Raw genomic sequence first — 24,951 nt, 5'->3', positions numbered from 1 at the left:
CTGGTGGGTCTGGCAAAACTGATGACTCCAATTCATCCTCCACCACATTGATCTCAAGATCTGAAACACAGTCAAAGGAGGAGTTTAATTTATTTATTTAGTAGATTTAACACGTTAATTTCCCTTTTCGAAGCCACATCCAAAAAAACAAAGCTGAAGACATCAGCATGATGTAAAATGTATCAAATTGGTATGATAACTTATTAAAAACTATTTCCTAAAACAATCTGACATTACAAAGTATTGGCTTAATATTAGGGGAAATACTGATGCATGCATATCAAACTGAGTCATCCCTTTCACATACTGAATATCCTTACCAGTAAGTGGGTGCTGGTGGGATCCAATCTTGAAGTTTTGGACCCCTGACTTTATCAGCTCATCAAATACGTCTGCATCAATCTCAGTATTTGATGTGTCAGTCAAGGTCAACACCCCATCAGACAGGAGTTTATCCTGCAGACTAAACTTCTCTGTAACTGGGAGAAATCAAAAAGAAACTCATTAACATTTCAACCAATCAATTTCAGCTTATTTTTTTATTTATAATACACATGGATACTGACCTTCTTGAAGAAACTGATGGAAATTGAAGTTTTCACCGGTTTGAGGAACTTTTATGTATTTTTGTACTCCTCCATATTCCACCTTCGCCAGCATTTTCTGCATGCATATTACAAATGAGATGAGAGGATAGCTTTCTGTGCTAATGGGATAAATGTAGTTTAATTAATAGTCAGTTTGAGCCAGGATCACTTTAAGCACATATACTTTACCACAAGAAGTGTCAGAAGAGGATATTATTGAAGCATCCGTTTTTGAGAAGAACCAAAGACACAGACAGGTTTTGGTTATTTTTTTATTATACAGGTCACCTACATTTATAGTGCCACAGTAAAAATCACTCATAACTGTAAAGCTACAATGAATGCAAATAAAGTACAAAAACGGCAGTACATCAACAATGAAATTAATTAAAAACTGCCTTAAATTTTAAATTATATTGTAACTTGTACTTTATGAATAACAGTGAATTCTGATGGAAACTGAAGATATGTGGAGAAAACACAGAACAAATGAATGTCGGCGGGCCACTTCTCTCTTTTTAAATGTAGTTTGGAATCTAAGAGACAGGCCTTATTTTAAATGTGAATTGTATGAAATAAAGTTGATGACATCGTCTGACCGATTAAAAAGAGAAAGCGCTATCGGCGTGGTTAGCATCATGTCCGCGGTCTTAGCATCAGCCAAGATTTATGAGCAAGAAAGTCAAGGTTTGAGCACACCGAGCGCTCGCTCGTGGTTGGCGGTCACCATGTTCAGACTGCTGGGTTTTCATTCCACAAGGTTTAGCTTTAGCTACTGCTGACACGAGCTCCCGACACCGCTCAATTCATGTTAGCTTGCTTCTCAGCATAAACAGCGCAGCAGGAAAAGTGTCTCAAGCCTTTATCTCAACAGATACAATCTTTAAGAATAAATATAAAGCTTGAAGTGGGAAGGCTAACGAGGAAACAGCCCATTGACATGGCAGTGTAGCAGCGGCTGCGCCTTTGGAAACAGACCACGTGCCAAACATAACGTTGTCAGAAGTTTTATTTACTTACCGAACAATGTGGACTCAAAACCAAGCAATCTGCAGGTTTCTTGAAGCTCTTCAGTCCGTGTCTGACCGCTGAAGCTGCTGCTGGCACAGTAGGGGCACTGGGTGGGCGGGGCCAATTAATTAACACCTGAAGTGTCATGTGCAGGTTTGGAGTTTGGCGTTCAATGGTTCAGAGTTGATATTAGTGCAATAACACTGACTGATTTGATTTGAAATAACTTTGATTTGACTCTCTGTTTTGACACCAACTTTTTTTACACTTGGAGTTAAATGCAACTGATCTGACTCTGTTCAGAGTAGAATTAACTCTGCTTTTCCACAAATTTCATTAACACCGAAAATATAACTCCCCTCAATTTGCTGTGTAGATTGAAACAGGATGAAAAATTTAAAACCATGCCAGCCTTAAAGGTGCATTGAGGAGTTTGCATGTTTTATGCGAAACAGCGCCCCCTGCAGGCCTTGGGCATAACAGTTTAGTGAAAAACTCGTCCCTGTGGCTCGCATGCCCGGAAGAGGGGAACTCCGTCTTCGCTCGTTTAGAAGCGCTCAAGTAAGATTTAAGTTTCTTCTGCCTGGTGGAGTCTGTGTGGAGCTGTGGCAGTGCTAGAAGCCAGTCTGTTCTGACTTTCTGGAAGATCCTGCTCAGTTGTTGCTCACTAAGCATCTGGCGGAGTAATGGCGGACAAAATGAAACCTAACCAGCCGGAGCGTGCATTACGTCATTCCTTTCAAATTCTCCCCCAAAAAAATGCTGGAGCCGGACCGGCACTGTGACTTTCAAGTGACAATTTAGCCTGTTAGAGGTTCTGGTAATGAATATGTCAGGGCACATTGTACACATCATTAAAAATGTGGAACATATTTATGGTGGAAAATAAGTGTTTTTAAGGTTGTAAAACTCCTTAATGCACCTTTAAGGCTGAGCAACCCTGTGGATGTTACCTCAGACCCTAGAATAATTAATGCTGAATTTCGTAAATTTTACTCCCAACTATATGCTTCTGAAATTAATTTAGATAGGAATAAATGCAGTACATTCTTACAGAATTTGGACCTGCCCTCCCTGGACGATGAGGACTCTAGCTTGCTGCAAATTCCAATAACTTTGACTGAATTGAAAGATGCAGTGCAAAAGATGAGAAGGGGGAGATCACCGGGTTGGGACGGCATACCTCCCGAGTTCTACTTAACCTTTTGGGATGTTCTAGGCCACTTCATGTTAGATATGATAAATACTTCCATTGATGAGGGCTGCTTAAAGATGCTAATTCAGCCATTATAACAGTCCTTCCTAAACCTAACAAAGATCCCACTCTGTGTGGAAGCTATAGACCACTGTCACTCCTCAATGCTGATATTAAAATATACGCAAAGACTCTAGCCACTCGTATCGACACTTACATGACTAAACTTGTTCATCACGACCAATCCGGGTTCATAAAGACACGCCAAGCCTCAGATAATATGCGCAGATTGCTTCATGTTCTGCATTTCTCCAGGGATATTTCTTCTCCATGCGCAGTCTTATCACTAGACGCAGAGAAGGCTTCTGATAGGCTGGAGTGGGAGTGTCTTTGGATGGTGCTTGACCAGTTTGGCTTAGGTCCGACTTTCATTAACATGATTAAGGTTCTATACTCAAACCCATCAGCTATGGTTATGACTGCAAATATTATTTCACCCTCTTTTGAAATTGCAAGGGGCTCGAGACGAGGTTGCCCACTTTCACCGCTCCTATTTGCTCTTTCACTTTAGCCACTTGCCCAAACCATAAGGCGGCACCCACTTATCTCCCCTGTAGAGTTTTGTAACACATCCCACCGTATCTCCTTATTTGCTGATAATATTCTTTTGTACATAGATAAGGTTCTGACATCCATACCACACGTGTTGAGCACATTTGGGGAGTTCAGTGGTCTGTCAGGTTATCAAATTAACTGGTCCAAGTCCTCATTAATGGCACTTAATTCATATCTCGACCCATCCTCTCTGCCTGCCCACATCCCGGTGGTTAAGTCATTTAAATATCTAGGAATAGATGTTTTTGCCTCCTTACACTCAGTTGTCACCAAGAACTTCCAGGGTATTTTGAATAGAATAGAGGCAGACATGAGTAGATGGTCCCTTCTCCCACTTTCTATGCAAACACGTGTCTCCACTGTTAAATTGGATGTTTTGCCCAGGGTGAATTTTTTCTCAAGTATGCTGCCACTCTCACCACCCAAGGGTTATTGGGACAAGATTCATGGGCTCGTAACAAAGTTTATCTGGAAAAGCAAGCGTCCCTGCAGCGCGGCAGGGAAAACGGAGGTTTAGCTGTCCCCAATTTTAAGTTTTATTTTTGGGCATATGTGTTGCGTCCATTGTCAATCTGGCTTGACCCTAATATCTCGGTGTCCTGGCGGGCAATAGAGGAAAATCTGGCTTCCCCTCATCATCTGCAAGACCTGGTGCATTCTGGTCTGTCTTCTAAGCATGCTAAAGCTAAGCTGGGCCTTATTTTGTCCTCTCTTCTCTCAGTATGGCTTTTGGTAGAGAAAGCTACACGCTCACATCTAAAGTGGCACACCCACAGTCCTGTTTTTCATAACTTTGCTCTTTTAATTGGGAAAGTACCTTTTTCTTATCATCAATGGAGGAACAAAGGTATACATGTTTTATCTGACATTTGTAACAATGAAGGTCTCAGATCCTTTACAGACTTACGGGCAATCTACAACCTGCCAGGGTTTTCATTTTTTCTTTACTTACAACTTTGGTCTTCCATGCGCATGTATGGTGTCCCTTGGGGGCAACCTCTGGACGTACATGGTATGGTATGGTTTTATTTATACAGGGACAGTGTACAAAATAACATTAACCACAAAGGAGAGATGCTTTGTACCAGGTTATAGCAAAAATGCTAATTTCCACCAGTAGTCCCTGGGCAGGTTGATGTTACAAGCTGTAAAAACTGATTCTAAATGTAGATGGAACATGATGATAACCATATCTTACAAAACTGGTATCCTAAGATCATTTCATAACATTTAATTTGAGAGACATTTACCTTAAAAAACACATCGTCACCCATTTCTACACACAAGCTCTTTCACTCACTCGTCACACCACAGTTTAAAAGTGGCTACAAACCTGTTTTTTTATCAGCCATTCTTTTGTTAAACGTGCAAATGTTTTAAAACTGGTCCACGCAAGAATCTCAGTTGGTAGTGAGTTCCACCAATTCATTGAAGTTATAGAGAAGACTGATCGAGCAAACACAGTTTCACACTTAGGAACGCTGCATTCTCCTCTGGCTGTAGATCGAGTTGTTCGGTTCATTTTTTCAGAACACAGGGCTACAAATGTTCTCAGTGGAGGTGCTGCGAGACCTTTAATTATTTTGAAAAGAAGGCATACATTTGAGTAGAATATTTGATTTTCCAAGTTCAAAATTTGATATTTAGTTAGAATAGAACAATGATGGTAACACCTGGGTTTTCTATCATGGATCTTAAGCGCATATTTATACATTGATTTAAGAGGTCTCAGAGCAGTACCACAACCCTGTGACCAACTCGATATACGATATAGAAAACGCGACAAGATCATGGAGTTTAGGTAGAGATGGGAAGCCTCAGTGGTCAAAGATCCCCGTATGTACTTAAAGTTTGACAAGCTGAACTTTAGAGTATTTCGAAGTTTCATTGTATGTTTCTTAAAAGTTAAAGTTTGGTCCAAGGTCACACCCAAATAGGTAAATTCATCTACATGTTTGATTTTTTTTTACCATCAATAAAAATATTTGGAATATTTAAGTGTTTAACTTTGTTTGTAAAGTACATAACGACTGTTTTGTCAGTGTTTAATGTTAACCAATTTTGACACAGCCAGTCAGACACCCCCTGCATCTGCTCTGTTAATATGGTTGGCACATCCATTTCATTTTTGCCATGGACACATACCACAGTGTCGTCTGCGTACATGATGACATTTGCAGTGCAGACAGAGGGGAGATCATTGATGTAGAGGCTGAAAAGCAAGGGCCCCAAGATGGAGCCCTGCGGTACTCCCGTTGTGCAGTTTTTAAGTGAAGAAGAGATGTTTTTAATCCTTACACTTTGTTTTCTGTCACTGAGGTACGTCTTGATCCAGTTTATAGTTTGATTAGAGAGCTGGAAGTTGGTCAGCTTGCGCAGGAGTATGTCATGGCTGACCGTCATGAGCTCCATACATTAGTGGATGTGGGTGCAAGGACAACAGGCTTAGTTTCCCAATTATATAATCAATTAGTAGGAGCATCATGCAAGCCCCTTGCTATTAACCAGATTTGGGAGAGAGAACTCGATTTCTCAGATGGAGTCATTGATTGGATGACAGTTTGGGACAATATGGAGATCACATCATAAAACCCCAATCACACATTTTAATTTAATACATAGATTATACCTCACCCCAAGGAAACTTCATCTTATGAAACTTGTACCCTCTCCATCATGTGATCTATGTTCACTGGGTCAAATGGGCTCTTTTTTTGGATATGTACTGGGAGTGTCCAGGGGTGGTTGCATTCTGGAAACTTGTATCATCTGTCTTGTCAGACCTAACTGGTGAAAATATACCCTATTGTCCAAAATCATTGCTTCTAAATGATACTTCATCATTGGAACTATCAGCTCCTATATCTTGTGTCCTTTTTGCTGGCCTCACAGCGGCCAAAAAGATGTTGGCACTACAGTGGAAACCCCCACATACCCTCAACCAGACACAGTGGTTGCTGTCATATCTGGACATTCTTTACATGGAACGATCTGTCGCCAGGATGCATGGAGCGAAGGCAAAGACTGTTCGAATGTGGTCTTTGGCAATTTCAGAGATGAAAAAGATGTTGGTCTGATGTATTTGCTGCTTGTTCCTTCTCCTTCTTTGTTTTAATTGTTTTGTGATGTGATGTATAACCTGTAATATTTAGATTATGGTCTAATCAAAGTATCATGTGAAACTATCCAAGGTAAGGGGGGACATTGTCGCCACAGGGTGGGGATGGGGGGTTAAGGATTGTTTTTCTTTTTTCTTTTTTTTTTTTTGGGGGGGGGGTTGTTTTTCCATTTGTTTGTTTGCGTGAACTACAGAGTTTTCTTAAAATATTTTTCAATGTTCTTATAATTGTGCACTCTGCACCTTTTTCAAATAAACAGTTGATTCTAAAAAAAAAAAAAGATGTTGTTCCTGGTCTCTGCTGGAGCCATCCTCCCAGCTTGGGGGTTCCTGCTCCCAGTGTCCCGATCACTACTGGTATCACTGTTGTCTTCACGCCCCACACTCTCTCTATCTCTTCCCTCAGCCCTTGGTATTTCTCCAGCTTCTCCTGCTCCTTTTTCCTGATGTTCCATCACTTGGGATTGCTACATCTATCACCACAGCTGTCTTCTGCTGTTTATCCACCACCACTATGTCAGGTTGATTGGCCGTCACCTGCTGGTCAGTCTGGATCTGGAAGTCCCACAGGATCTTGGCTCAATTGTTCTGGACCACCTTTGGAGGTGTCTCCCATCTTGACCCTGGGACCTCCAGTCCATACTCAGTACATATGTTCCTGTACACGATGCCCACTACCTGGTTGTGCCGTTCCATGTATGCCTTGCCTGCCAGCATCTGACCCCCTGCTGTGATGGTCTGTACTGTCTCTGGGGCTTCTTTGCACAGTCTGCACCTGGGGTCTTGTTTGGTGTGGTAGATCCCGGCCTCTACTGATCTTGTGTTCAGGGCCTGTTCTTGTGCAGCCATGATTAGTGCCTCTGTGCTGTCCTTCAGTCCAGCCTTTTCCAGCCACTGGGATGTTTTTCCAATGTCAGCCACTTCTTCAATGTGTCGGTGGTCCATGCCATGCAGGGCTTTGTCTGTCCATGATAGCTCCTCTGGCTCCTCCTTACTGGGCTTTTGATGTCTGAGGCATTCACTTAGCAGATCATCACTGGGGCCATCTTCTTGGTATACTCATGGAGGCTCTTGGTTTCCTCCTGGATAGTGGCTCTGACACTCACTAGTCCTCGGCCTCCCTCCTTTCTCTTGGTGTACAGCCTCAGTATGCTGGACTTAGGGTGGAACCCTCCGTGCATTGTAAGGAGCTTTCTTGTCTTGATATCAGTGGCTTGCATTTCTTCCAGTGGCCAGGATATTATGCCAGCAGGGTATCTGATTACAGGTAGGGCGTAGGTGTTTATGGCCTGGATCTTATTTTTGCCATTCAGCTGGCTCTTCAGGACCTGTCTTACTCTCTGTAGGTATTTGGCTGTGGCTGACTTTCCAGCTGCCTCCTCATGGTTACCATTTACCTGTGGGATCCCCAGGTACTTGTAGCTGTCCTGCACATCTGTTATGTTCCCTTCAGGCAATTCAACTCCTTCAGTTGTGATCACCTTCCCTCTTCTAGATACCATTCATCCACACTTGTCCAGTCCGAATGACATCCCGATGTCATTGCTGTATATCCTGGTGAGGTGAATCAGGGAGTCCATGTCACGCTCATTCTTGGCATACAGTTGTTCCGCTCTTGAACCGGTATCCAAAGCTGCTCTTGGTAGTGATCTGGCTGAGGGGGTTCAGGCCAATGCAGAACAGCAGGGGGGACAGGGCATCACCTTGGTATATGCCGCATTTGATGCTCACCTGTGCCACTGGCTTTGAGTTGGCCTCTAGACTGGTCTTCCACAGCCCCGTTGAGTTCTGAATGAAGCTCCTTGGAGTCCTGTTGATGTTGTACAGTTTCAAGCACTCCAGTATCCACGTGTGTGGCATTGAGTCAGAGGCTTTCTTGTAATCAATCCAGGCAGTGCACAGGTTGATGCTGCGAGCCTTGCAGTCTTGGGCGATTGCCCTGTCAACCAGTAGCTGGTGTTTGGCCCCCCTGGTGTTATTGCCAATCCCTTTTTGTGCTTTACTCATGTGACGTTGGTGGTTCATGTTTTTTGTTCTTTGTTATGTTGCAGCGTTCAGGGTAATGACTAGCCTGGTAAACCAGCCCCACCCACTCCTCATCCACATTTGGATTTGGGCTCAGTCTGGATAGGAGCCCATAGAAACTTCTTGCAGGGGTTGTCGGTTACTCCTTTGACTGACAGCGTACTTCAGCCAATCAGTGCTTCAAAACAAATACGCCATCAAAATGCGTTCGCTTCTCTAAGGGTTAGCATTAGTTCATTAGCTCTAGCTTCTCTACATGCAAAGACCCGCGAAAACGTCTTTTCCTGTTAGAAACTCACCAGGTGCAGACTCTGGCTCTTGCTTGATTGTTGTAATTCTTGGAATTTTGGCTCTAACTTTACTTATTGCAGCTTTGAGACGATGGTTGAAGTTCATCTCTGTAATCTCTGCTACGCGCAGGGATGGTGTCTCTTCCGGTTTAGCCACCGAAATTCACCAAAAAATTTTGAAAATAAAAAGCGGCAACACTGATTGACCCGGCCTTTTCACGACTGTGAGAAATCCTCTTCTATGGGCTCCTATCCAGACTGAGCCCAACTCCAAATCCAACCTGGATGAGGAGTGGGCGGGGCTGGTTTACGAGGCAAGGTAATGACAGCTCTTGGATAGAAGCTGTTTTTGAGTTTGTTTTTGTCCTTACTGCCCTGAAACGCCTCCCTGAGGGTGGGAGTTGGGAGAGGTGGTGGATGGGCTGTTGGTGAGATAGCTCGATCTCGGTGGGCTGGAAAAAACTATATGGTGCTGAAACGTATTTACAGCTGCCACTACCCTGGAGTGTCGGCCAGAACACTGCTTTAAGGCCAGGATGAATATTCAGGTGGAACTTGGGACACCGATCAGGACTGAGGTCAATGATGAGGCAGACTGAAGTTTAAGTCTTTGTATTAAAGGTTTGTTTGGTTCAGGTTTAGGTTTGGTTTTCTGCAAATTACAAACAAGGTGTACTCAGTACCCATACATGCAGTATAACAGTAACAAAATCACCAGCTGAAGTATATCTTGACAATGCACACATATCTCTAACACACACATTTATACACATCTACAAAGCAATAAACACAGGCCTGCACAGACCCTAGCATGTAGCATGAACTTAGCTCAGGTTACCAGCATGCAGACTCAGGCTGCTAAACTAGATAACTATCCCACAGCAAACTGACTCTATAAGGCACAAACAACACCCCCAGAAGTCTCCAACTTACTTCTTATGTACGCAAACCCTTCTTGGTCAGTCCTTAGGTGTAATAGCAGCAGGCAAAGATTAGCTTCACAGAGCATATTTTCCTCCAAGTTCTTCTTCTCCCCACAGCTACACCTATACTAGGTTGGAGTGCCCTCTAGTGGACAACTGAGCTATGACCCTGAATATCAGAACCATACAAACATTACACATCAATAGGGCCTTTTGAACAGCCGCCCCCAAATGTATGAAGTACATTTGCTCAAACAAAAGGCAACTGTATCAACAACTTAAGGTGACTGTACTTCGTCTTCATCCGGGAGGGCCGGCAGGATCACCAGCCGTGCCACAGGTCGGGTGAAAGTTCTGTCCTTCACTTTGATGTCAGCAGACCTGATGTGGCCATCAGGACTGAGGTGGACCTTGGAAATCTGACCGATGAGCCAGGAAGCCCGAGGCAGCTGTGGATCCACGATCATCGCCACAGAATCTTCAGTGATGTCAGCAGAGGCTGTCTGCCACTTCTGTCGGGACTGCAAACCAGGAAGATACAGCCGGATGAAACTCGACCAGAAGTGGTCAGCGAGCACCTGGGAGTGCTTCCACCTCCGGCGACTCAGGAGTTCATTCTTTAGGTAGACCACTTGGGGAAGTGATCCATCTGGCCGCCCCATCAAGAGGCAGTTGGGGGTTACTGGATCAGGATCACTGATGTCAGATGGGACGTAACCCAGTGGCTTCGAGTTCAAGATGCCCTCCACCTCCACGAGGACAGTGCGAAGGACTTCTTCTTGCAGGGGTTGGGCTCCAACTGTGGTGTACAGTGCTGTCTTGACTGATCGAATCTCCTGCTCCCACACTCCCCCAAAATGAGGAGCTGCTGGAGGATTAAAACGGAAGAGGATCTTCTGTGGAGCAAGGATCCTTTGGAGGTCAGAGGTCATGGAGGTAAAAGCTGCCTGGAGTTCATTCTCTCCACCACGGAAGTTGGTGCCTTGGTCCGAATACAGCTCTGCAGGGGTTCCTCTCCGAGCAATGAACCGTCGGAGCGCCATGAGGAAAGCGTCAGCATCGAGGGAGGTGAGGACATCAAGGTGGACAGCTCGGATGGTAAGGCACTTAAAGATGATGCCCCACCTCTTCTCCACACGGCGTCCTAACTTGACTTCAAAGGGTCCGAAGCAGTCCAAACCCATTGAATAAAAGGCAGGCTTGTAAAGGCGGAGACGAGCAACTGGCAGGTCGGCCATCTTGGGAACTGTGGGTTTTGATCTCCATCGGCGACACTCAGGACAGGTTCTCTGGAAGCGCCGAACTGCTTCCCTGCCTCTCAGGACCCAATAGGAACGTCGGATCTCCGCGAAGACTCTTTCTGGTCCTGGGTGACAGAGACGACTGTCGATGTCCTGTATGAGCAGACGAGTGACTGGGTGTGCTGGATCCAAGACCAATGGATGGAGGCTGGAATAGGGGAGATCTTCTGAGCGACGAAGACGCCCTCCTACTCGGATGACCTCATTCTCTGAGTCGAACTCAGGGGCGAGTGCAATGAGACGACTGCTGCGGCTGATGGGTCTGTTGGCCTTGAGAAGACCGTATTCCTCAGCAAAACTCTCCTGCTGAGCTCTTCTCAGGGCCCAGAGTTCCGCTTGACGGTAGTCCTCAGCAGAGAAGGTTTCACCTCTGGTGGCCGCCCCATGCAACTGTGAGATAGTTGCGTCCAGCAGCTGTGTCCAGGTGTTGTAATCACTGGTGTTTGGGGTGGCAGAGTTGGTTGTGGTAGAAACTCCACAGAAGGTGTCTTTGCGGAGCTCAGTAGGGTCTGGAGGCTCAATGCTGGCACCACTCGGCTCTTCAGGCCACTAGTCTGGTGATTGGATCAGGAAAGGGGGACCTTGACTCCACCTGTTGGGTCTGCTCAATTCCAGAAGCGACTTTCCCCTGGTTATGTCATCAGCTGGGTTCTGAGCTGAATCCACATAGCGCCAGGTGTGAAGATGGGTCAGTTCCTGGATCTCAGCTATGCGGGTGCCAACAAAAACTTTGAAGCGGCACGATTCAGAGCTCAGCCAGGTAAGTACTGTGGTAGAATCACACCATAGCACAGTTCTCTTGATGGTGAGGGTGAGCTCCTTAGCGAGGACACTGGAGAGTTGAGCTCCTGAGAGGGCGCCACACAGCTCGAGTCTGGGCATGGAGAGCACACGCTTGGGAGAAACTCTTGAACGAGCCATCAGGAATGCCAGATGTGAGCTGCCATCATTCATCACTGTTCGCAGGTAGGCCACTGCACCGTAGGCTTGTTCAGATGCGTCACAAAATATGTGTATCTCCCTTTCTCTGACGAACTCCGTGAGGTGTGGCGGCAGGTAAGGACGGGGCAGCAGGACTTGAGGGAGAAACTGCAACTCTTCTTCCCAGGTTTTCCACTGCTGTAATAGCTCTGGGGGTAGCTGAGGGTCATCCCAGCCTCTCTGTTGGTCCCAAAGGTGTCTCACCAGCATCTTGGCCCGGGTGGTGTATGGCAGGATGAAGCCTAAAGGGTCATACTGGCTTGCAAGAACTTTGTAAATGTTTCGCATGGTGGGAGTGCTGTAGCTGATGGGGCGGTGCTTGTAGCCCAAGGTGTCGGTAGGGAAATGCCAGCTCAGGCCCAGAGTGGATTCAGCAGCATCAGTTTGATCTTGAGTAAGCCACAGTTCTGTACTGGTGGATCTGAGGTCTGCAGGGAGGTGACTGATAGCACTGGATTCGTTGCTGGCCCACTGACGAAGGATGAATCCAGCAGATGATAAGAGGGCTCTCAGCTTGTCCACCAGGTCCTGTGCTTCTTCTGGGGTGGGCACACTCTGGAGTAGGTTATCCACGTAGAAGCATTGTTCCACAGAGTGGCGGAGCTGTTCGTCACCTTGAACGTTGTCTCGGGTGTGACGCTGCAGAGCATAGGTTGCACAACATGGGCTACAAGTTGTGCCGAAGGGGAGAACTTGCCACTCATAGATTGAAACAAGTTCCTTGGGGTGCAGGTCACGCCACACGAAGCGCAAGAGGGATCGATCCTCAGGGAGAAGACGAATCTGGTGGAACATGCCCTTTATGTCACCGCTGACTGCCACCGCATGCTCCCGGAATCTGAGGAGGACACCAAGGAGGGATGCTCCCAAGGTTTGCCCAGGGAGAAGCTGTTCATTGAGGGTCTGGCCCTGAAACTGGAATGAACAGTTAAACACAAGACGATGTTTTCCATTATGGCTGACAAGGTGGTGTGGTATGTACCACGACTCATTTGCGTCAGTGATCTCGGAAGGGGACAACTTCACCACAGAGCCAGCCTGGACCAACTTCTCTATCTCAGCGCTGTAGATCTGAGCTCGTTCTGGATCTTTCTGGAGGCGTCTCTCGATACCTCTCAGACTGGGCAGGACTGCGGCGGGGGCAGCCTTAAGGGTTGGCATGTTCTTGCGGCGGAGAAGAGGGGTAGCATAGCGGTGGACACCTTCCACCTCAACACGAACTGTCTTCAGGTCAAGCAGGTCAACAGCGTAGTTATCTTCTCGCGAGCGTGTAACTACCTTGCCTTCCTTGGCGGGAATAACATCTGCCTGCCATAACTTCTCAACGTGTTTCAGTAGCTCACTGACCTGAGGGGTGGTGGTGGTGGTGAAAAGGCACTGCTGTGATGAAGATGATGAGCAGATGAGACTGGAGGGGCCCTGTAGGGTCCAACCTAACCTGGTGTGCATTGCTGCTGGGCCACCTGGGGGACCGAGCTGTACGGCTTCAGTTGGGGTGATGAGGTGAGGGTGGTCACTGCCAATGAGTAGCAGGGGTTTGACCTTCTTGAATGACTGGAGGGGGAGGCCCCGGAGATGCTTGTACCTCTGTTGAAGCAACTTGGTTGGGTAGCTGTACTCTGCCAGGTCGATGCGGGTAGCGGTAAAGGCGTTGTTGACCCTGAACTTCAGTTTGGAGCTGCCACTCGGGGAGACATCAAATGAAACACAAGCACCATGGAGAGTTTGCAGATCTTGTCTGATGGTGCGCAGGGGAAGCGTCTCTGGGATACCCTGGAGGTTGAGCTTCTGGGCGGCAGCATGCAGCAGCATGGTTCTCTCTGATCCATCGTCTAATACAGCATGAGTGCTCAGAGCTTTACCATTGTGGTGAAGGATGACTGGTACGACTTTCAACAGGACTCTGCTGCTCTCTGTGGGACGGTCAAGGTACAGCACCCCGGTGGAATTCTCACCTTCCTGGGCAGCAGAGGCAGGAGCTGATCCAGGTGGCCTATGAGACTTGGAGTTCACTTGGTGAAGGACCTGCAGGTGGCGACCTTGACACAGATTACAGGGCTTCTTGAGGGTGCACTGTGCTGCCTGATGAGACCGGGCGCAGCGCCAGCACCTCTTGTTTACCTTGATCCAGTCAGTCAGTTGCTCTTGGCTTAGCTTGATGATGTCTGGACACTGACTGAGGTGGTGGGCACGGTTGTCACAGTAAGCACAGTAGGGCTGCTGCTTTGGTTTGGTAGGGCTGTGACCTGGTGGCTTGGGTGTACTTTCCGCACCATGGAGCACAGTGGTGGAGCGCTTGAAGAGTCTTGCATCAGGCTTTTCTTTAGTAGCTCTTGGAGTGGACAGGCCGTCAAAATCCTGACACCATGACTCATACTTCAGCCATGTGGCCAGGTCCTCGAGGGTGTAAACCTGGCTGGAGTGGTTGAACATGCAGCGACGGAACTCAGCTCTCTGCTCAGGGGGAAGCTTGCTCAGGAGTCGAGCCACGTGGGAGCCACACTGAAGTTCCGCCTCGCCATGGGGGCCCAAAGTCTTTAACATGCCCACCAGCGACTGTATCTGGAGAGAAAACCGCTCAAATGCTGCCACATCCCCTCTGCGGATGTCAGGTGAGTTCATCACGGCTGCGATTCTTTTTAGGGCAAGCTGGTGGGGCTGGCCCAGCTTCTCATTGAGAGCCTGCATAGTGTCACTGTAGGGTGTGGAAGAGTGAAGATAGGCATCCGCTATTAACTTTGCCTCCTCCAGGTCCAGGTGGTCTAATAAGACTTGATATTTGAATAACTCTGAGCTCTCAGGGGGCAGTAAGTTATCCAGTGCCATCTTCAGGCGGGCAAATTCCCCAGGATCCCTGTGAGTGAGCTTAGGAATGCTCGGACGAGGCCCCCTGTAGGTGAACTCTGGAGTTACAACTGGGCTGGGGAGTGTCTGGACTGTTGGTGGCCTCCATGATGAGTCAGGAGGGGGTGGAGGAGGTGGCAATGATGCAACCGGTGTGGGGTGTGCTCGGGGAGGTGGCACTGAGGGATGAGCCTTGGACTGGGGTGTGACCGCCGGATACGGTAGGTTAGGATGACTCTGCTGTGTGGCCAAAAACTCCCTCTTTAGGTGATGACTGGAAACTGGTTCCTCTATGAACACAACTGGGGGTGGGGGTTGAAGGCCAATCCTCTTCTTCTTCAACAGGATCTGGGTAGTGGTGGATGGCAGCAACTGCTGGTGCAGGGGTGAGCTGCAGATTCTCAACTCGGTTCAGCATCTGCTGCATACTGGCATGAAGAACTTGGATATCAGCTAGTCCTGCCCTCATATTCTCCTGGGACTGCTGAAGCAGAAGCCGCTCACGTTTTATCTCTTTTAGCTCTGCTCTTATAGGTGTAGCATAGCTTGGGGAGGGCTCTCTGTAACGCTCAAAAAAGGGGGAAGGGTCATAGGTAGCGCCAGCTAGTGGTGCGGTTTCCTCATCCTCCATGTAGTGCGCACCACACCTGGGTTAGATCAGTCTCATAATCTTCATAACGAATAGGTCGACGTGTGTTACGTCGAGGGCGTGCACCAAGCGCTGAGAAGTTCTGAATATCATCCATCTTGATAGGGCAGAGACAGCTCATCCGGCTCGAAGGACCATTAATGTTGGTGAGATAGCTCGATCTCGGTGGGCTGGAAAAGTGCTGGAAAGTATTTACAGCTGCCACTACCCTGGAGTGTCGGCCAGAACACTGCTTTAAGGCCAGGATGAATATTCAGGTGGAACTTGGGACACCGATCAGGACTGAGGTCAATGATGAGGCAGACTGAAGTTTAAGTCTTTGTATTAAAGGTTTGTTTGGTTCAGGTTTAGGTTTGGTTTTCTGCAAATCACAAACAAGGTGTACTCAGTACCCATACATGCAGTATAACAGTAACAAAATCACCAGCTGAAGTATATCTTGACAATGCACACATATCTCTAACACACACATTTATACACATCTACAAAGCAATAAACACAGGCCTGCACAGACCCTAGCATGTAGCATGAACTTAGCTCAGGTTACCAGCATGCAGACTCAGGCTGCTAAACTAGATAACTATCCCACAGCAAACTGACTCTATAAGGCACAAACAACACCCCCAGAAGTCTCCAACTTACTTCTTATGTACGCAAACCCTTCTTGGTCAGTCCTTAGGTGTAATAGCAGCAGGCAAAGATTAGCTTCACAGAGCATATTTTCCTCCAAGTTCTTCTTCTCCCCACAGCTACACCTATACTAGGTTGGAGTGCCCTCTAGTGGACAACTGAGCTATGACCCTGAATGTCAGAACCATACAAACATTACACATCAATAGGGCCTTTTGAACAGTACCCGTTGATGCGCCAGGCTCTCCGAAGGCAGCGGGTCTGATAAATCTCCTCCAGAGATGGAAGAGGGCAGCCAGTCAGTTTCTGGGCAGTAGAGATGTATGGATTGTGGTTGGACCCTCGGAGCCCGCGGAAAACCGCGGATCGGGTGGATGACGTTTCGAAAAATCACAATTTTAATGACGGGTTGCGGTTACCAGAGTGATGGCCTAGTGGTACTCAGGGCGAATCTGAGTACCAGATTCGCCCTGAGTACCTCAAGTCTCTGGATGTTCAGGACTGTCTTGGTTGACACGTCTCTGCAACATCGCGTGGCGGTCGGGAACAGTGCCTCTGGATTGGCAGACCGGGGTGGTGGTCCCCCTGTTTAAAAAGGGGGACCGGAGGATGTGCTCCAACTATAGGGGGATCACACTTCTCAGCCTCCCCGGGAAATTCTATTCCAGGGTACTGGAAAGGAGGATCCGACCGATAGTCGAACCTCGGATTCAGGAGGAACAATGCGGTTTTCGTCCTGGTCGTGGAACAGTGGACCAGCTCTACACCCTCCATAGGGTGCTCGAGGGCTCATGAGAGTTTGCCCAACCAGTCCACATGTGTTTTGTGGACCTGGAGAAGGCGTTCGACCGCGTCCCTCGTGGTGTCTTGTGGGGGGTGCCCCGGGAATACGGAGTCCGGGGCCCCTTGTTAAGGGCCGTCCATTCTCTGTATGACCGGAGTAGGAGTCTGGTCCACATTGCCGGCAGTAAGTCGTACCTGTTCCCAGTGCATGTTGGACTCGGGCAGGGCTGCCCTTTGTCACCGGTTCTGTTCATTATTTTTATGGGCAGAATTTCTAGGTGCAGCCAGGGGCCGGAGGGGGTCCAGTTTGGGGACCACAGGATTTCATCTCTGCTTTTTGCAGATGATGTTGTACTGTTGGCTCCGTCGAACCCGGACCTACAGCATGCACTGGGGCGGTTCGCAGCCGAGTGTGAAGCGACAGGAATGAGGATCAGCACCTCCAAATCCAAGGGCATGGTCCTCAACCGGAACAAGGTGGCTTGCCCTGTCCAGGTCGGTGGAGAGACTCTGGCCCAAGCGGAGGAGTTTAAGTATCTTGAGGTCTTGTTCACAGTGGGGGACGGATGGAGGTGAGATTGACAGGCGGATCGGTGCAGCAGCTGCAGTGATGCGGTCGTTGTATCGATCCGTTGTGGTGAAGAAGGAGCTGAGCCGAAAGGCAAAGCTCTCGATTTACCGGTCAGTCTACGTTCCCACCCTCACCTATGGTCATGAGCTTTGGGTCATGACCGAAAGGACAAGATCCCGGATACAAGCGGCTGAAATGAGCTTCCTCCATAGGGGGGCTGGGCTCCCTTAGAGACAGGGGGAGGAGCTCAGTCACCAGGGAGGAGCTCGGAGTAGAGCCACTACTCCTCCACATCGAGAGGAACCAGCTGAGGTGGCTCGGGCATCTGTTTAGGATCCCTCCTGGACGCCTCCCTGGGGAGGTTTTCTGGGCATGTCCCACCGGGAGGAGACCCCGGGGAAGACCCAGGACACACTGGAGAGACTTTGTCTCTCGGCTGGCCTGGGAATGCCTTGGGATCTTCTCGGAAGAGCTGGAGGAAGTGTCTGGGGACAGGGAAGTCTGGGCATCTCTGCTGAGACTGCTGACCCCGCGACCCGGCCCCGGATAAGCGGTTGAAGATGGATGGATGGATGGATGGTCTAGTGGTAGAGCATCCGCCTCACAACCAGGAGGTCGTGGATTTGCATCCCGGCCGGGTCATACCAAAGACCTTAAAAATTGCACCTACTGCCTTCTGGCCAGGTACTCGGCATATATAGAATGGGGTAGGGGCTCGAACACACAGAGCTACCAGAGGTCTAACCCCCCCTACTGTAGCTTCCACTACTCACAGTAGCTGTGTGGCCTGGGAAACGGAGATAGGCGCTGCCTGACTCAATCGTGCATAGGGAGACTTTGACTTGATTTGGGTTGCGGTTGAAGCACTCAAATACAAAAAAAGCAACATTTTAAATATTATTCCAAACGTAAAGAAACCAACGAAAACGATAAAAAAACACTTTTTGAGCAGGCGATCAGCGTCTCCCTGTTGGCCTTTTCAAGGGCGATCGGCGTCTCGCTGCAGGGTAGAACACAAGTGTCGGCCGGCAGGTGAGACGCGCCGCATGCAGGCAGTGGATCTGCCGCTGTGGAGGTCTGAGGTGATGCTGGTCCCTCTCTGGCTGCTGGGGCCTCACCGGACTCTCGACAGACCCTCGTCTGCCGTCACCTCGAGCCCCCCTTCCCCCCCGCCCTGCCGATGCGCTTCCTCCATGTTTCCCAATGCTCTGCTGGCGCTGCTCCCTTTCTGTGTCCCGGCCAGTACCAACAGCATCTTCCTAAAAACCTAAAAACTATTCTGTGGATGGCGGTCGGGTTCAGTTTTGAAAACTGATAAAAAGTCGTTGGTGCGGGCGGATAGCAGGTGGATGGAGATTTTAAGAAGCGGTTGCAGATGGAAAAAAAAAGTCATCCGCGCATCTCTATTGGGCAGTTTTGATGATCCTCTGAAAGAAATTCTGGCAAAACTGTCCAGCGCCTCAGGAGGGGAAAGCAGGTCTCCACCTCCACTGTTTACAGTCGAGGAGGGGAGCTGCTGTCCTCAACTGGGGACGTTATGCTGTGTATATCATGTCAGGCTTGGGAAATCTTCCACTCCCTCACAGTCACAAGGATGTGATTAGGTCCCGAAACATGGTACTGTTTACTTTATGTGAACTGGTACTCAGTAGTACCAACGAAATTTGATTGAGACCTATAAAAGTAGTGAATTCGGATCGGCACCCATCCCTCGTGCTGCAGCACCTCCGGAGACAAAGAGACGTCTCACAGGTCAAATGACTGTTTGCAGGCAGCAGAGTGGTGGAGAACGGGCTTCTCTTTAAACAACTGCTTCAGACGCCAAACTTCAGGATCAAAGTGGTAGATGACACCGACACAGTGGAGCTGTGTGGAGCCCTGAAGGTACACACACACACACACACACACACACACACACACACACACACACACACACACACACACACACACACACACACAGTGTGGAGCTCTGAAGCTACACACACGTTGCAGATATGTGGATCTGTGGAGCAGACCGACTCCGAGAATGCTGAAAGGAGCCGATGAGGCGGTGTGGTTGTTCTTTCCTGAGGTGACTGTGGTCGTCTCTGTGCCGGAGCAGAACATCGTGGCGGTTGGTGCAGGCTTCTGTGACGGGCTTCAGTGTGGCGATAACACCAAGGCGGCGGTGATTCGTCTGGGACTGATGGAGATGATTGCCTTCGCTAAGCTCTTCTCTAACAAGGTCAGCATTTCCACGGACACCTTCCTGGAGAGCTGTGGCGTGGCCGACCTCATCGCCACCTGCTACGCTGGACGCAACCGACGAGTGGCTGAGGCCTTCACCAAGACCGGAAAGGTAGGTGCACCAACAGCACTTCAGGTGGAACACCGTGCTGTCTCTCACTTCTGAGAGAATCATCCAAACATGTGGCACGTCTTGATAGTATGAGCAACAATAGATGTCTTTGCCTAAAAAATGCTGATTTCTGGGCCACCGGCCGAAGTTCCGCCTCCGGCCGAGGTTCTGCCCTATGTTTGAAGTGCTTTTGAATTCTTGGTCCCATTCCTGGTTCCATTTCTCAGAGCATTGTGGATCTGGAGACGGAGATGTTGAATGGACAGAAGCTCCAAGGTCCGGCCACCTCGGCTCAGGTCTTCCACATCCTGCAGCAGAGAGGCCTGCTCAGCAAGTGCGTACACTTTCTCAACACTCCTACTCTGTCATTCTGTCTTTGGATGGCCTGAAAGGGAAGCCACTCTGAGCTCTTCTCCTCCTGTTTTCATCAGCTGATCCTCATGGTGTGTTGATCAGCTGATCCTCATGGTGTGTTGATCAGCTGATCCTCCTCGTTTGTGGAACAGCTGATGCTCTCCCCTGTGATGTGCCTTACTGGACATGTTTTGTGTCGCTTGCAGGTTTCCTCTGTTCACTGCCGTCTATCAGATCTGCTTCCAGGGCCGCCCGGTTTCAGAGCTGGTGTCCTGCCTGCAGATCCACCCTGAGTACCGATAATTGACTCTCCACGACTCTGCCCAGCAGCTGCTCCACCCGATGACTCTGTTTCAGTTCAACCACCATTCAAATCCAGGTGGTTTCAGTATCTAGGTGACAACTAACATTGTGCAAAGTCCTTTTCATCTTTTTGGATATCCTGGACATACGCTGGGTGCCTGAAGGCCTGAACAGCTGCCCGATAATCTGATCCTTTCATCTTGTCTCTGAGGTACAGGCCCCTGTATCACCACATGATACAGCTGTTTGGATGGGACAGCTGTTTCGTGAGATTCATCGTGACGATATTTCTCGTTTAAGTGAAAAGCTGACTCGCGGGTTCAGGGCAGAAGCCTATTGGACTGTAGGCACACAGCTAACAGAACACACACCTTGCCAAACGGGGACAACAGACTCATTTTTCTGGCAAATTCCAGTCGGAGCGGGCAGGAAAACGGCCAAAATGTGGTCAGAATAAAGTTTAGAAGTCTGTCTTCCCTGAGCCCTGCAGAAGATACTGATGTTTCTTGGTTTACAGTTTTTCTCCATTGGTTTGGCTCATTTCTTAAAACAGAAATTATATTCTCAAAACAACATGGACAAACTACTCTGCAACTGCTCACAACATAACAGTATTTCTCATCCATTTTATCACATCTCAACTGTCTTTGTCCACGTCTCAATGTCTCAGAACATGCTTTACTATCATGCTTTACTCTCACAGTATAGATGTATCCTTCTCCAAATGAATATATCACGTCTATCTACTCCCTCTCTACTCCCCCTCATATCAGCCATCATCCACTCCTCCTCGTCCTCTGGAACTGTTCCCGCTCTTTTTAAATCTGCAGCTGTCAGCCCCGTCCTGAAGAAACCTGGTTTAGGTTCTGTCCACACGGAGCCAAAACGGTCATATTTTACAAAACGAATTGCGTAAAGACGGAGTCAGCAAAAAAAAAAAAAAAGCGTCCACATTAGTGAACTGAAGACGCATGTAAACGCTGTAATACATATGCCAAGCCCACTGGCGGCGCTGCAGTGCAACACAAAAGATGGCGACCTCCGGAGCAAAAGTTAAGGAAAGTTTGGTGTGGACGGACGATCGTCGGTGGTGGTGTAGCAGACGGAGATTCTGCATCAATAGCCATAAAAGCGAAGTGAGCGTCTGAAGCACGTACACGATACTGTAGAGCGCCATTGTTGTTGTGGTTCTGCCAGACTTCCGCGCATGCGTCCTGTTGTGCGGCGGGGCAATGACGCAATCCTCTCAATAAATATATGCGGCAAAGGCGTAACAGCGGAGACGTCTCAGGCGCGTCTTCAGATTTTTCCACTCTGGGACCCGGCTTCAAACTTTGTTGTTTTCAGAGCCCTGAGACGCCGGCTCCGTGAGGACGACGGGTGACTTAGAACAGACATTTGTGCGGATTTGTCTGAGCTTGGCTCCGTGTGGACAGGGCCTTAGATTCCAACAACTTCAATAAGCTCCGCCCCATTTCTCACCTTCCCTTCATCTCCTCTCAACTCCACTCCCATCTCACCCTCAACAGTCTTTATGAACATTTCCAGTCCGGTTTCCGTCCCGCCACAGCACTGAGACAGCATTATTAAAGATCACAGACGACCTCCTAATGGCAGCTGACCACGGTTTGGTCTCCATCCTCATCCTCCTCCATCGGAGGCGGCCTTCCACACTGTTTCTCCCTCCATCCTGCTCAATAGACTCTCCTCCACTGGCATCACACACTCCCCCCTTCTCTGGTTTCACTCCTCCCTCACTGGAGCTCTCAGTCCTTCACCTCTCACCCTCCCCTGTTTCTTCTGGAGTGCCCCAGGGCTCTGTCCTGGGGCCCCTCCTCCTCTTCCTCTTCATCATATACCTCCCTCCCCTCAGCAACATTTTCCGGAAACATGGCATTAACTTTCCCTGCTACGCGGAGACACCCAGCTCTCTCTCTCCAGTAAAGCTGACTGCTCTCTCCTCCTCCTCCCTCACCCTCTGCATCTCTGAAATCAAATCCTGGTTCACCTCAAATTAAACAGTGATAAAACAGAACTCCTTGTTGGTACCAAGTCCACACTGTCCAAATCTAACAGGTTGTCCCTCACAGTGGACACACAGTGTCCCCTCCCCTCAGGTTAGAGTCTGGGTGTCGTCCTCCACAGCTCACTCTCTTTCCACTCTCACATTAATAACATCACTCGGTCTGCACACTTCCACCTACATAATATAGACCGCCTCCGCTCCTCTCTCACCCCTGTCTCACCCCTCTCTCACCCCTGTCTCGCACCTCTCTCACCCCTCCCTCTCCCCTCCCTGACCCCTCCCTGACCCCTCAGACCACTGCCGTCCTGGTCCACAGCCTGGTCACCTCCCGCCTCCACTACTGCGACTCTCTCCTCTTTGGTGTCCCCCACAAACCCCTCCATCAGCTCCACCTGGTCCAGAACTCAGCAAAACCCCTTCCTCTCACCACATCCCCCGTCCTCCAGCAGCTCCACTGGCTCCTGGTCAAATTCCGGATCATCTTCAAGATATTTCTGTTTACATTTAAAGCCATCCACAACCCCCCCCCCAACCTATCTGATGGATTACAGTCCAGTCGGCACCAACCCAAGTCGGCCCCGGCCAACTCGGCACCGCCCCCGGGATACAGTCAAGTTGGCATCCAGCCAAGTCGGCCTCAAGTGGCCGAGTTGGTCGGTGCCGACTTGACTGTAAGCTGCTTACCAACTCGGCCAAAAGCCTCTTTTTTTTTTTAATCACGATGCGGCTGCGGCGCCACGATTTGCACAGTTTTTTCACGATCTGTTTGAACCGAGTAGCCGAGCGCGCAGCGCTTAGCGGCTGTCTGGTCATGTGACTGGTCCCCAAGGCATTCTGGGAATCGTAGTGCAACGATGCCAGCTACAGTGTGACAATTTGCACGTTTTTTTTTTCGTGCCGGCTGCGCCGCTTCTCCTCACGTAGCAGGCGGGAGACTGGAGGACAAACTGTGATGATGGTGACTGACAGGTTAGAGGTGGAGAATGGACCTGGAGCTTCATGTTTGACGTCTTGTTTGAACCGAGTAGCTTAGCTACGAGCGCGCAGCGCGAGCGGCTGTCTGGTCATGTGACCAGATCATGTGACCAGGCGGTGTTTGATCAAAACAGTCACCTGCATTATAATTCTAACTGTGCAAATCCTGGAGCTGATGCCGACTGCGGCGCGACGATTTGCACAGTTATAATTACCGACCAACTCGGCCACTTGAGCCCCCCCCCCCCCCCCCCCCCCCCCCCCCCCCCCCCCGGTGAGGCCGACTTGGCTGGATGCCAACTTGACTGTATCCCGGGGCCGGTGCTGAGTTGGCCGGGGCCGACTTGGGTTGATGCCGACCTGACTGTATCCCCTATCTGATCTCCTACACGTTGCCCCCCCCTCCCCCCCCCCCCCCCCCCCCCCAAGGTCTTCCTCCTCTCTCCACCTCTCTCTGCCCTCTGCCCTCCTCAGCTCCATGGAGAGCAGAGCTTTCAGCTGCTCTGCCCCTCCACTCTGGACCTCTCTCCTCCTGACATCCACAACATTGATTCTCTGCCTCAATTCAAATCCAGACTCAAAACCCTTCTGTTTCAGTCTGCATATCATCTGTAACTTCAATTCTTCTTTTCTTTTAACTCATTTTGTTATCTTGTCTGTTGTTTTATTTGTAATGTGTTTTTAATTCCTTTTGTAAAGCGACGTTGAGTGTCAAGACAGGCGCTATGAAATAAAATGTATTAATATTATTATCATTATTATTATTATTATCTAAACTAGTCGATTGATTCTCAGTCTCGTGGTTGTTCTCTCCAAAACGATGAGGAGGGTGAGGAGGGTGAGGAGGGTGAGGGGGGAGGGTGAGGAGGATGAGGAGGGTGGGGAGGGTGGGGAGGGTGAAGAGGATGAGGAGGGTGAGGAGGGTGAGGAGGGTGAGGAGGGTGAGGAGGGTGAGGAGGATGAGGAGGGTGAGGAGGGTGAGGAGGATGAGGAGGATGAGGAGGGTGAGGAGGGTGAGGAGGGTGAGGAGGATGAGGAGGGTGGGGAGGGTGAGGAGGGTGAGGAGGATGAGGAGGATGAGGAGGATGAGGAGGGTGAGGAGGGTAAGGAGGGTGGGGAGGATGAGGAGGGTGGGGAGGGTGAGGAGGATGAGGAGGATGAGGAGGGTGACCAGTGAAACTCCAGCTTCACCTACAGCACTGTGGGCTTCATACAACTATCCTTTTTGTTTCTTTGTGTTTATTTTACAGTAAGTTGAACTCTGATGGATGGAAGCTACTTTGTGTGTGAATAAAATGAGTTTCCTTGGAAGCATGAGAGCAATATGTGAATCGAAACCTGAAGGTTCTTCTTAATAAAATGTTTTTCTTTTTTAAATTTTCTTATCCAAAATATATTCTGTTAGCTAAACAGCACAAAAAAGAAAAAAAAA

General features: G+C 48.9%; 1 protein-coding gene across 1 annotated transcript in view; it reads left to right on the top strand.

Annotated features, from left to right (window-relative positions):
* Positions 1-21,471, top strand: part of LOC115397304 (glycerol-3-phosphate dehydrogenase 1-like protein) — a 58,242-nt gene extending 36,771 nt beyond the window's left edge. The window contains exons 6-9 of the mRNA XM_030103548.1: positions 19,295-19,407; positions 19,625-19,861; positions 20,089-20,195; positions 20,422-21,471. Of these exons, the coding sequence (XP_029959408.1) occupies positions 19,295-19,407; positions 19,625-19,861; positions 20,089-20,195; positions 20,422-20,518 (554 nt within the window). The 3' untranslated portion in view covers positions 20,519-21,471. The remainder of the gene's footprint in view (positions 1-19,294; positions 19,408-19,624; positions 19,862-20,088; positions 20,196-20,421) is intronic.
* Positions 21,472-24,951: the final 3,480 nt, after the last annotated feature.

Source organism: Salarias fasciatus, chromosome 11, assembly GCF_902148845.1.
Source record: "Salarias fasciatus chromosome 11, fSalaFa1.1, whole genome shotgun sequence".
NCBI lineage: Eukaryota > Metazoa > Chordata > Actinopteri > Blenniiformes > Blenniidae > Salarias > Salarias fasciatus.
This window is presented reverse-complemented; position numbering and strand designations above follow the sequence as displayed.